The sequence below is a fragment of the Mytilus edulis genome, chromosome 4, assembly GCF_963676685.1.
Source record: "Mytilus edulis chromosome 4, xbMytEdul2.2, whole genome shotgun sequence".
Lineage (NCBI taxonomy): Eukaryota > Metazoa > Mollusca > Bivalvia > Mytilida > Mytilidae > Mytilus > Mytilus edulis.
The window spans coordinates 57,233,547-57,247,614 of record NC_092347.1 but is presented as its reverse complement, the minus strand read 5'-3'; the positions used below and the strand labels follow the sequence as shown (position 1 = coordinate 57,247,614).

At 34.0% G+C, this 14,068-nt stretch overlaps 1 protein-coding gene across 2 annotated transcripts in view; it reads right to left on the bottom strand.

Moving 5' to 3' along the window:
- The window catches only part of LOC139520025 (chitin synthase chs-2-like), a 38,173-nt gene that overhangs the window by 7,654 nt on the left and 16,451 nt on the right, over positions 1–14,068 (bottom strand). For both annotated transcript variants that reach the window (XM_071312411.1, XM_071312412.1), the window contains exons 6-10: positions 4,717–4,908; positions 4,158–4,285; positions 3,401–3,518; positions 1,031–1,184; positions 14–148 (exon numbers count right to left, since the gene is read on the bottom strand). In XM_071312411.1, the coding sequence (XP_071168512.1) occupies positions 14–148; positions 1,031–1,184; positions 3,401–3,518; positions 4,158–4,285; positions 4,717–4,908 (727 nt within the window). The remainder of the gene's footprint in view (positions 1–13; positions 149–1,030; positions 1,185–3,400; positions 3,519–4,157; positions 4,286–4,716; positions 4,909–14,068) is intronic.

Below are 14,068 nucleotides of genomic sequence, written 5' to 3'. Positions count from 1 at the left end.
GATGCATTATTACCTGTTGAACTAAATTTGCTGGAAGCCTTTCAAAAATTGACTGCACACTTTCAAAATCTTCCTTTACTTTTTCTTTCATCTGCTGTATCTCGCTGTTTACTAATTTATAGCCAATCAAATAGTACAAGTACATAATCTGCAATCGAGTAATATTTGGTTAAGTCAAGTCAGTACTGTTATATAAGTTTGTATAGATTATTTTGACAGCGGTCAAAGACAAATGTCTAAATCTTAGTTGTATACAAAGTAGTCAAAAAGTTAACTGTTCGTAAAATCTGAAAGGAATTGTTAAATTGTGACAAACGTCAATGGTGGCTGAAAATGAACACGGAGACAAAAACAATATAAAACACATGATATTAAAATAATAATAATACATACATATAGTTGATATTATAGAAAAGATTAATATGCGTTTCAAATGCCTGCTGGAGATATGTAAGACAATAGTATTCAGTCTTTAATGGTTGTATGCCATACAAAAAACTTTAATTGGTTGGGATCACACATTTAGTATCGACTGTTTGTTGGACATTATATATTTTCTTGTCTTTTCCTGATCACCAAAATTCATAAAAACATTTTAATGACTAATCGCATTAGAGATAATAGTTTTAATTCAACCGACTGAAAAAAAAACTATATTCAAGTTACTAAACTTTTTATTTGATCTAGAAGCTCTTGTGTCGTTAACCAGGGCATACTTGTATCTCTGGTATTGTGGACTACAATATAATTCTTGATTATAATTTTCTTTTTATTTGATCTTACATTACTGATGATTTATTATCTTGGTTTGATGATCATTTATACTAAATAATTTTTCTGTTTTTCTAACATTGTAATCAAGATTAGAGGCAAAAAAAAAATTTAAAAAGGGTAAAATTCTTCATTTGCTTTGTCTTGAAATGAAGTTCGTTTACTAAAAACGTAGTTCTATCCATTTCAAAGACATTCTGCAAAATCTAATAATGGATTTTGTTTATTGTTTCACTATGATTTTTATTCCTATACATACCTGTGACCATCTTTTCTTGTGTCTAATTTTTTCCTTATCTTTGAGATGTACCACAAGTTTATTCTCTCCTGGAAACGTCCATACTAAACGTCCACCATATGGCGTAGCAAGCTTGTCTGGAGGTGCAAGATTGATTGGTACTTGGTAAACGGCCCTAAATATAAAGCATCATAAGTCATAACATTATTCTTTTAACTGTCTATTCATTGTTGAACAGAACCTTTTTTTTGCCGTGGACGCTTAACCTGTCTACAATAATCCTGCTATATTTTTATACAATTGGCAGAGATGAATATGAAATCGTGATGTCCCGCACAATTCCAATGGGAATCATGAAACTTTCTCTTTTCTATCTCAAATTATCGTCACTGTTGATATTTTCATATACGACTAAGTAGGTTACTCTCAAGAAGGAATGGAAGGTCTTGTACCTATAACTATTTTTTTTTTCTACTTGCATTATAAACATTTACTATCTTTTCTGTCTTTTGATTGATAAATTTTCAAAAATAATCTACTCCTTGGTAAAGACTTTGATCAGCGTTTCGACATTTTTTTGTCACTAGTGATCATCATTTAAATGCGATAAGACGAAGATCGTTGGAAAATGGTAGCGCATGGCACATACTTGTAGTTCCCAATAATAGTCTACAAAAATAATTACAAATCTTAATCATAATTGACAAGAATGATGTTAATATTTCTCATTTGGTTCTAATCAAATTAAATAACTAGGCTGCTAGACGCAATCATTGATACTTTTGATCATATATGATAGATCTTTTTTTGAAGCCGAAACACAAAAAGTTTTGAAACTTGATTGATTACTGGACGACCCTCTACAAACGATCGCTATTGGTTATGGTTGATAGGCATACATAACGGAAATTTTAGCGCTTATGTCTTGTCGAAATTACTTTTCGGAATCACGTTTCCATCTTTTAAAGCTGTGTTTACTTTACCTGGGTTAAACTGACATAAGTGTGATGAGAAAACCATATTTTCCTAAACTGATTGGCTAAAGAACCAAATTGGGTAAGGATCATGTATGTAGAGCTATATTTAATAATCCTGACAGATGTTAAACAAAGTCATCTGGCAAAAGTTATAGTCGTATGATCAATTAAGGAGATTCGCTACTCAGTTTCAAAATAACAAGCTTTTCATAACACTAGTATATATTGATAGAGCATTAATACAGGAACCAAAAAAGCAAATAAAAATATATAGGTCAATCAAAGGTTCCAAGATTATAATGTAATACGCAAGACGCGCGTTTCGTCCACATAAGACTCATCAGTGACGCTCAGATCAAAATAGTTATAAAGCAAAACAAATACAAAGTTGAAGAGTTAACCAATGTGCTTGTTTTCGAGCCATTGATATTTTTGTCGGGAAAATGTTCTCTCTTGATTTTTTCATATCATGGCTTTATCATTGACAAGTTTCAGTTCGCAAAAACTTTTCAAAAATAACCAAGATTTATTAAGACTTTAAAAGATGGCTGATAATTATACATGTAAAAGATTTATAAAAAGAAAAATGGGGGTTAATGGGCAAAACTTTTTAGGCATTCAAACAGATATAACCAGAGGATTACGAAAATCTGACAAAAATCCCCAAACATGACAGGCAAACATCCTTAATGGGTATATTTGCCAAGTCAGTTTTTTTTTATTCATCATCTCTCTCAATCTGTTGATATATATTTCTATTCCAAAACGTTGCATAATTTTACTTTCGTTCATCAATTAGTTACAGATGATATTACAGTAAATTTTTGAATTTGGAAATGATATACAATTTGGTTGTACATCATAGTATCCAAGGAATCACTACATACATGTTACAGGAACATGACTTGTATTTGTATTTTTCAACTCTGGATCAAACAGCTTCAACAACAGGATCCACACGGATTTAAAAAAAAGTACACAGAATAAAAAAAGAAATCAACTTTAATTGTTAATCAAACAAAACACTGTAATGAAACACGATTTTGCGTACTCTTTGTACTTGTTTGGCTTTATTACTATTTTGATATGAGCGTCACTGATGAGTCTTATGTAAACGAAACGCAAGTCTGGTGTCTGGTGTACTAAATTATAATTCTGGTACCTTTGATAGCAATGATGTCAATTGGAGAAGATTTATAGCAGGTAAAAATAAAGATGAATAATGAGTATTTGATTATTTTTAAATAAGATCATTCGAATCAACAATTTCATAAACAAACGCGTTTAAATAAAGGCAACAGTAGTATAACTCTTTTCAAATTTCATAATCGATTAAGAGAAAACTAATCCGGGTTACAAACTAAAACCGAGAAAAAACATTAAATACAAGAGGAAAACACATTACAATACTTACATGCCTGCTTCGGACATTATTTCCATTAATTGTTGAACAAATTCATTTGGTTCTCGTTTCTTCCCTTCTCCTTCTTTTCTTTGTGTTGTTTCCATGGCATCATCAAACATGATATGTGCTAAGGGAAAATTATTTTGTTATGTTTAATTATTAAAACATTACTTCATATCAAAAGCGTTTTCTTTTTTTTTTTTATTAAAAGACCAAAATGAAAATTAGTTTTAAAAGCGAGGCGAACAATACTTAACAACATTCAAACTCATAATTTGAAAATAATAAAGGTCCCTACTATTTCTACATCATGAGATGATTACATACAGTGCATCATTAAACAGATGTTTAAGCTTTGGGACTCTAGAATTTTCTTGTTATGTTCTATATCTTTGTTAGAATAAATCATTTCGAATTCTTTGCTGTGCAATAATTTTTTTCCGGATTATATCATACCTCCTTATATATAATTCATAATCTAATATAATTTCTACCACTACCGAAAGCTTATAAAAAAAGTTCCTTCAGTAAAATTTATACCAAATGCACCATGACTGCATTTTTATTTCGTAAGAATGTAATCTTCATCATCCTTAATCAAGAACTGCTCATTTGGAATATACAGATATCAATAAAAACATATCAACAACATTATATGTGTTAATCGTTTAAAAATTGTTCAGCATTTGTTGTGTATATAGCTTTAACCTTCACTGAAAGTTCAAGTAGCTTTGCATAATATTAATCTACCGATGGATAACTATACCTTCAAATTCATAATAGTCTCTCATAACCGCTTTCTTGTCCAGTCCAGATTCAAAAACACTTTCAGTACTGGCTGATAAAGACACCTCATTCTTAGCAATAGATCGTGCAGCTTGGTCCATATCAAGTCTACAAAATAAATTGTATAGTCAAGTTCATTCTGAAGCAAAGTAAACAAAACCGAACCTTCTTCGTCAAATTGTTATTCGATTGAAACGTATCTAAAAGATGTAAAACACAAGACCATCTGGTTCAACATGTCTTACATTGATAGACTCGTTTCAAATGTTCTTAAGTTGCATGTTGGCCTTTCGATGTGTTTTTTATGTTTCCGGGTTAACGTTGCTCTCTTGGTGACATGTCATCTTCGATTGTACTTTCGTATGTTCAAAAAAGTTCTAGTTTTAAATCTTTTAAATTGGTATCAGTAGAATAAAAATGTATTGAAGAAGGTTTATTTGTTGTTAAATGTTTACAGGAAGAACTTGAATATCATATATTCTAAAAGTCACCAAAAGTCTTCTGTACTGTTTTATGATTTTATTTATTAAATTACTAACCTGAATAAAGTTTTAAGTATCTGTTTCATCTCTATTCTGTTTTCGTGCCACATCGTTGCACATATATATACTTTTGTTTTGACAGAATCGTCTTCTTGGTATCTATCTTCAAAATGTTTTGATTTGTGTCGTCTGCTGTGAAGAAGTGAGAGGTCAGCAACAGGACTACAGTAGTGAGGCAGAACAAACAGTCTGTAAAATATGAATAATATTATCAAATTTAGATTTAAACTTCTAAAGTTACATTTAACGTATAAAAGACATTTAGAATCATATTCAAAACAGTGTGGCTGTGGCCATTGATTGACGACCTAAATTATCCCTTTGACTGGGACAGATTATGTGAACTTTTATCTGTAACGACAACGGCTCACTATGTACTATTAAAGACACTTAAACTGTGGGGTCACCAAAGGTTCTCAAAACCTTAATAAAGTAATTCGAAAAATTAATCAGGAATACCACGATGTTTTGATTTACATCAATAATATAAATCAAAACATATAGGTTATTCCTGATTAATTTTTCGATTTTTTAATCATTAAAGGCGTTAAGAACCTTTGATGGCCCCACAGTTTAAATTCTATAATAAATGAGTAGTGAGCAGTGATCGTTATAGACAAACGTTCACCTAATCTGTCCCAGTCAGTGGGATAATTTAGGTCGTCAATCAATATCCACAGCCACACTGTTTTGAATATGATTCTATCTAGATATGACAAATGTTTTGCATTCATTTGGTGTGTTTGATCTTTTCATTTTGCCATGTGTAAAAGGAGTTTTCGTTTTGAATTCTTTGATTTTCTGTATTTTTGTTATTTTAGAAACTATTTTCTACTCACTTGTTCAATAACTTGAACTCATTAAATGCTCGTGTTGTTTTGAATTTATACCGCTGACAAGAAACGTTGAACTTCTAAGAGATGGGGACAGCACGAAATAATACATAAGAACGGTATTTCTCAATTAAGTCTTATATATATATTTTGTATGGATCTGATAATGATGTTAAATTTTATATTAACAATGGAATTGTCATGTACACAAAAACACAAATAAAACCGTCTAAATACCTAGAATTCAACTGTATGAAATAAGATAAATTGGTCTGTTGTATTTTATTGTTTGATTTCAACATATAAAAGGTTCAGTGATATATATCTTCATCACTTTACATAAGAAACAAAAGAGTATGCTTAATATCCCTTCAAAGTAACAATTTTAAGTTTTTTAACAGCTATCGCCTGCGTGATGTCATGGTTTTGAAGAATCCATGCGCAAAGTGTTTGTGGTAATTGAGAAAACCAAACTTTCGCATCAGAAAAAGTTTGAATCACTTCTCTCTTTACTTATTTCTATCACACAGTCAAATGACATATTTGGTATGTAAACTTTGATTACGTGTATTAGAAAAACGTACATGAACTTGTCAAAATGTCATACACCAAGTTTTTTATATAAAAAAAAATTATATTGAGACTTTTTGAAAACGGAAGTTTTTTGGAATAATCTATGAGAAACTGTCCTTAATTTGTCTACTTTACAATTAAATTATCAATTGTAAATTGGTAAGATGAAATGTCATTGCTTCTGCTGTTTTGTAGCATTTTATTATATTGTTGTAATGCATTTATATCATTCACAAAACGTCCTTTATGGTCTTGAGAAAGTAAAACTCCAACCTTCGTACTTCAAATTTGATTTGAGGTTTGAAGGTTCGATTCATATGTAGCAAAGTTATCCCTACGACAAGTAAGCACTGGGGTAAAGCTGATGACCGTAACTGCATTCACGGTCATCCCAAGATGTCGGAAGAAAAAATAGGTCAGTATCTGTATTGTCTGTTACAATGTTTCTATTTCATTTTCTTTACAAAGTATACATTAATACGATGTAAATTTATAAAAGATTCACACGGAAATCACAAATTACTTCCGAGAAATGTGCATGAAACAGGAAATTTGATTTAAAAAAATCGCTAAGATGACCGTAACAGAATCAGCAATTCATAACAAGGGTGACCGTAATTGGTTAAAAGATGACCGTAATTTGTAAAGGATGACCGTAATTTCTAAATGATGACCGAAACTTTTAAAGGATGATCGAAATATCCGTATTTGTATAACTACTTTTTTTGTATCAAATGGTTAATGGTGTTGATATAAAACGTATTTATATGAGAGTATTATCCTATAGGTAGGAGAAAATAAGACGTGCTTTCAATACAAAGTTCACCATATATATCTTTTTTTTTACGGTAGAGGGTATAATTTTTAAAATGAACATACAACAAGACATGCACATGAAAAAGTGGGGAAAACATGCAACAAAAGCGCAATTAAATGACACCTTACAAGTATAATAAAAAATGTGTGCTGCACAGCCTCCAACTTAAAGCCAAAAGATTTTTTTTAATTTCTGGAAATCCTTGTAATGACATAATAAATGCACTTTTTTAAAAATGCCAATGGATGTACACCCATTGATATTATATCGTCTTTGATTTGTCTTTTATATTGTCTTCCAAGTAAAATAACAGAACCTGTTTTTAAAATACTACGACCAAGCTAGTGAAGGCGAGCTCCAGCAAAATAGATCCTTTACATAGTCTTGTGCGTATAGCATATCACAAGGGGCAGGGGCGGATTAAGCCATTTTCAAAAAGGGGGGTCCCAACCCAGGGTAAAGGGGGTTCAAACTATGTGTCCCCATTCAAATGCACTGATCGGTAAATAAAAAGAAGGTTCCAACCCCCGGACCCCCCCCCCCTTGGATCCACCACTGAGGGGAACCTTGTCAATTTGTATATACAGCAATGTTATTCATATATAAAGACAAACGAAGATTTTAATCTGCTTCCTCTGGAACCATACACACAGGGTCGATTACCGGATATTCATATGTTTGATTCATGGGCATTATGTTTTCTGATCTGTGCGTTCGTTCGTTTGTTCGTCCGTTCGTCTGCTCGTTCGTCCGTCTGTCCCACCTCCTCAGGTTAACGTTTTTGGTCGAGGAGGATTTTGATGACGTTGAAGTCCAATCAACTTGAAACTTAGTACACATGTTTTCTATGATATGATCTTTCTAATCATAATGCCAAATTACAGGTTTTTTTTCCCATTTTTACGGTCCACTGAACATAGGAAATTATAGTGTAGATGAGGCATGTACTAGAAACACCTCAGAGGGACACATTCTTGTTTCTTCAACTTTTCGTCGTATCTCTGTCATAAAAGGAGGGACGAAAGATACCATAGGGACAGTCAAACTCATAAATCTACAAGTGCAATCAGGAGGTTTAGACTTGAAGTCGTCAATATCGAGATTCTGCAAAACGCGTTTGTAATTGAAAATTTTAGATGCAATAGGTTTGGTATAGGTATAAGAAATTATTGGTACAGACTGGTCTTTGAAATAAGGAGATATTTTCGATTGAACTAATTTATGATGAAGGATATTGCCTAGGTTGACGCCATCGAGACCTTTGTTGGCAAAGGAAAGATTTAGAAAAGATCTCTTCTTTTTTTCATCTTTTCCAATGCGAACTGGCTTTAAAAGATTGTGACTTGCAATATCCGAAATTATAGCTTGAAGTTTGTATTGGTTTGAATGAGGGTTTGTAACAGTGGATTCCAAACATATACTGAACAGAGAATGAAGTTTTGAAAGGGGTAATGAATAAAGTTTCGTGCGAATGTGATGAATACCTAACGGCTTTTGTATGAATGACAGCAAGTCATTAATAGAGACATCATGCAGAGAAGGTGGTGTATAATGACGATGACCATGACTGCGTCTACGTCGAGGAGTCGAGTTGAAAATATTCATCACATTCACCGAGTTACACGAAGGACTAGATAGAATACCTTTACCATCAATTTTGTCATTGCAGCCATACGGTGTTGCAGTTCCCAATTGTCTAATCCAGTAGTCTTCTTTTTGTCTACGGAGAGTCGTTGAAAGATTAGGATTGTTAGAGCTATGGTACATCTTTTCGATAATGCGAACTGTCATAGAAACGATGGAATGATCGGGCTGATTGAAATGCTGGTAAAGAATGTCGTTAGCATTGAAGTTAATGTCTGATCTATGACCGCACATACGTTTGTTTAGCCTTCCTTTCGTTTCACCGACGTATACCAATCCGCAAAGGTTGCACTCTAATCCGTAGACGACATTTATCGATTTACAATTCAGATCATCGTAACTTCTGGTAAAATATGACTTCTTGGTTAAATTGCTAGTGAATTCAGCATCTGTAATTAAAATAGCACAAGTTTTGCAGCCTTTGGTCTCACATTTTGAAATGCGACAGTGTTGTACTGTGTCATCAAAAACCAAAATGTCTTTAAGGAGAACTGAACATGACTGTATATGTGTAATATTGCTATTGTCACTAGGACGATGATCTGAATGAGTCGTGTTTGATGTTATTTGTCATGTCTGGTGATGAGGGGACACCTGCCATATCAGACGACACCGTGTCCATGGTGACGTCTGTTTCGGACCTTTTTATACTGGGCGACGTCCGAGCCAGTTTCCTGTTTGATCTTCGTAAGTTCATGCAATTGTAGTTTTGCTACTGGGCGGATGATGTCCTCGGGGACAAAATGTCCACCAGCAGAGACATCGACCCAGTGGTAATAAAAGAGGGGCAAAAGATACCAAAGGGACAGTCAAACTGATAAATCTAAAACAAACTGACAACCCCATGGCTAAAAATGAAAAAGACAAACAGAAAAACAATAGAACACATGACACTACATAGAAAACTAAAGAATAAACAACACGAACCCCACCAAAAACTAGGGGTGATCTCAGAATTGCTCCGGAAGGGTAAGCAGATCCTGCTCCACATGTGGCACCCGTCGTGTTGCTTATGTGATTACAAATCCGGTAAATAGTCTAATTCGGTAGGTCCCATTCATGAAAGGGAAGGGGATTGTAGTTACGACGTAAGGAACATATCCGATATCATTTGTGAAACGGTTATTCCATAACGGTCAACCAACTCGTGATGGCGTCCGTAAAATTTACGAAGGGATGATTTCAACATCACCATTTGGAACTCTTGGTTTAATAGCTTCCTTGTGAGCAGTAACCCTCTATCAAGAAAATCATGATAGGAAATGCAAGCACGGGAATATCGTATCAATTGGGAGATATATACCCCGTATGCAGGTGCTGCTGGAATGTTGCTACTTAGAAATGGAAAGTTCACAATTGGAAAGCTGAAATCATCTCTTTTGTCGTAAAGTTTTGTTTTCAACCGACCCTCATTGTCAATTTCTAGATGTAAGTCAAGATATGAAGCCGACTTAACTGTATCTGTAGTATCCTTTATCTCCAATTCGATGGGATAGATGCGTTCCACATAGTCACCAAATTTTGAATTGTTTAGTGAAAGAACGTCATCTATATAGCGGAAAGTACAGTTAAAGGATATTGCTAACTTCTTATCTTTCTTCCTAAGAAGTTCCTGCATTAAGTCAGCCTCATAATAATAAAGAAACAAGTCGGCAAGTAGAGGGGCACAGTTTGTTCCCATTGGGATGCCGACAGTCTGTTGAAAAACACGTCCTCCGAAAGTTACAAATATGTTGTCAATCAAGAAATCAAGCATCTTGATAATATCGGTTTCAGAGAATTTTTTTGTTTGAATCAGAGTGATTCTTTACAAAGTATGATTTATCCCTCCCTAAGACAAGATACTTGTATCTACGTTCACCCTTTTTTTATGAAGCAAAGTAATACCAACTCTTTCAATTTGTCTTTTAGTTTGGAATGTGGAATACTTGTGTAAAGAGTAGAAAAGTCAAATGTTTTAATACTGTTACAAGATGAAAGAGAGTTAGATTTTATGTACTCTAAAAGATCTTTGGAATTTTTAAGTATCCACATCTGCTTCACGCCACCTCTAGAATAAGCAGTTTCACAATAACTTTGAAGCCCGTCTTTGATTGCTGATAAAATAGATGTTAATAATTTAGAAAGAGGTTTCGTGGAGCACTTGGAAGACCCAGCAATATGCCGTTGTTTGTAAGGACACTTATGTAGTTTAGGTATCCAATACAGTGATGGAAGATCCAGTTCTTCATCTTTGGTTGAAATACCAAAGGAACAAAGAACAGACCTATGATTATCCAGGATTTCCTTTTTTGTAAGTGTCGTGAGGATATATGTTGAGTTTCCAAGTGAATTGTCTATACCTAATTCGTTTATCAAGCAATTAATGTAGTGACTTTTACAGACAAAAACGATGTTATTTGGGGCTTTGTCTGCGGGGACAACAACATATTTATCATGGTGGTCGGATAAGTGTTTAGCAACATTTGGGTCTTTGAAGATTGACGTAGCATGGGCATTGATGAACCCATTCAGTTTCTTAATTCTTTTTTTTTTATTTGTATTAACGACCTCACTGCCTTAATCCATTCGGATAGAGTGTCTACGTCTTTCTTTTCACGTTTAGCCCATTGCCTGGCATAATCCTCGACTGACTCCATCAAAATTTTAAAGTTGTATTTCCAATTGATTGATTTAGGATCACGATATTTCGAACCTTTCGATAACACATTTCGTAGAGAAGTGTTATTAACAATGTTAAGGTCACCGGTAATAACGTGGCCAGCAGGATTATATGTGAATTGGGAACTAGCACAAGTGCAATCAGGAGGTTTAGACTTGAAGTCGTCAATATCGAGATTCTGCAAAACGCGTTTGTAATTGAAAATTTTAGATGCAATAGGTTTGGTATAGGTATAAGAAATTATTGGTACAGACTGGTCTTTGAAATAAGGAGGTATTTTCGATTGAACTAATTTATGATGAAGGATATTGCCTAGGTTGACGCCATCGAGACCTTTGTTGGCAAAGGAAAGATTTAGAAAAGATCTCTTCTTTTTTTCATCTTTTCCAATGCGAACTGGCTTTAAAAGTCTGTGACTTGCAATATCCGAAATTATAGCTTGAAGTTTGTATTGGTTTGAATGAGGGTTTGTAACAGTGGATTCCAAACATAAATTGAACAGAGAATGAAGTTTTGAAAGGGGTAATGAATAAAGTTTCGTGCGAATGTGATGAATACCTAACGGCTTTTGTATGAATGACAGCAAGTCATTAATAGAGACATCATGCAGAGAAGGTGATGTATAATGACGATGACCATGACTGCGTCTACGTCGAGGAGTCGAGTTGAAAATATTCATCACATTCACCGAGTTACACGAAGGACTAGATAGAATACCTTTACCATCAATTTTGTCATTGCAGCCATACGGTGTTGCAGTTCTCAATTGTCTAATCCAGTAGTCTTCTTTTTGTCTACGGAGAGTCGTTGAAAGATTAGGATTGTTAGAGCTATGGTATATCTTTTCGATAATGCGAACTGTCATAGAAACGATGGAATGATCGGGCTGATTGAAATGCTGGTATAGAATGTCGTTAGCATTGAAGTTAATGTCTGATCTATGACCGCACATACGTTTGTTTAGCCTTCCTTTCGTTTCACCGACGTATACCAATCCGCAAAGGTTGCACTCTAATCCGTAGACGACATTTATCGATTTACAAGTCAGATCATCGTAACTTCTGGTTAAATATGACTTCTTTGTTAAATTGCTAGTGAATTCAGCATCTGTAATTAAAATAGCACAAGTTTTGCAGCCTTTGGTCTCACATTTTGAAATGCGACAGTGTTGTACTGTGTCATCAAAAACCAAAATGTCTTTAAGGAGAACTGAACATGACTGTATATGTGTAATATTGCTATTGTCACTAGGACGATGATCTGAATGAGTCGTGTTTGATGTTATTTTTCATGTCTGGTGATGAGGGGACACCTGCCATATCAGACGACACCGTGTCCATGGTGACGTCTGTTTCGGACCTTTTTATACTGGGCGACGTCCGAGCCAGTTTCCTGTTTGATCTTCGTAAGTTCATGCAATTGTAGTTTTGCTACTGGGCGGATGATGTCCTCGGGGACAAAATGTCCACCAGCAGAGACATCGACCCAGTGGTAATAAAAGAGGGGCAAAAGATACCAAAGGGACAGTCAAACTGATAAATCTAAAACAAACTGACAACGCCATGGCTAAAAATGAAAAAGACAAACAGAAAACCAATAGAACACATGACACTACATAGAAAACTAAAGAATAAACAACACGAACCCCACCATAAACTAGGGGTGATCTCAGAATTGCTCCGGAAGGGTAAGCAGATCCTGCTCCACATGTGGCACCCGTCGTGTTGCTTATGTGATTACAAATCCGGTAAATAGTCTAATTCGGTAGTCAATTTGTTTTAAAATTTTAAAGTCGTTATCAATAAATATTTCGTTGTTTATGAGAAATTTGCAATTTACTTTCATTGTCATGAACTCAAAATACGGCAAATAATTAAAAATAAATTGATGAAACATGTTTATATCCGCTAACTCAGCCCCTATTGAGACAAACACAACAAAAAGCTATGAATACAAATACGGATATTCTTAGTATTGAGGGTCATCATTTAAAAGTTACGATCATCCTTTATAAATTACAGTCAATCTTTACAAATTACGGTCATCATTTACAAGTTACGGTCATCTTTTACAAGTTACGGTCATCTGTTTACCAATCACGGTCATCCTTGTTTTATGTTACGGTCATCTTGAAAATATTTTGATAATGATTTACGGACATCTTAGCGATTTTTTCAAATCGAATTTCGCGTTTCCTGAACATTTGTCGGTAGTAATTTGTGATTTCCGTGTGAATCTTTTATAAATTTACATCGTATCAATGTATACTTTGTAAAGAAAATGATATAGAAACACTGTAACAGACAATACAGATACTGACCTAATTTTTCATCCAACATCTTGGGATGACCGTGAATGCAGTTACGGTCATCAGCTTTACCCCAGTGAAGTAAGAGAAGGTTGTGAATAAGCAAAATGGATAAACTAAACGTACTGATAAATGCGTTTGTTTTAATTCTTGGTCATATCAAATAAAGTGATATTGAAATTTTGTATTGTGACATTTAATGAGTGAGATAATGAAATGAATATGTGCATGAGATACAACCAGGTGCTCCGCAGGGAGCAGCTTTATACGACCCCAGTGGTTGAACCCTGAATAGTTGGGGCAAATTTGGTCAAAATATTCAAGCTTGATTCTGTCTGAATTTGGATTGTGATCAAATTTTTGACATAATATAGGTTTTTGTCACAAAATTAATGTGGTCAAAGATCTAACAAATCTATTGCACAATACTGTGCTATTGAAGATTTCTTCTTAAACTTTTCAAAATTCGAAATTTGAAAAATTTTGAAAAAAAAGGAAGCCCTTCAAAAAAT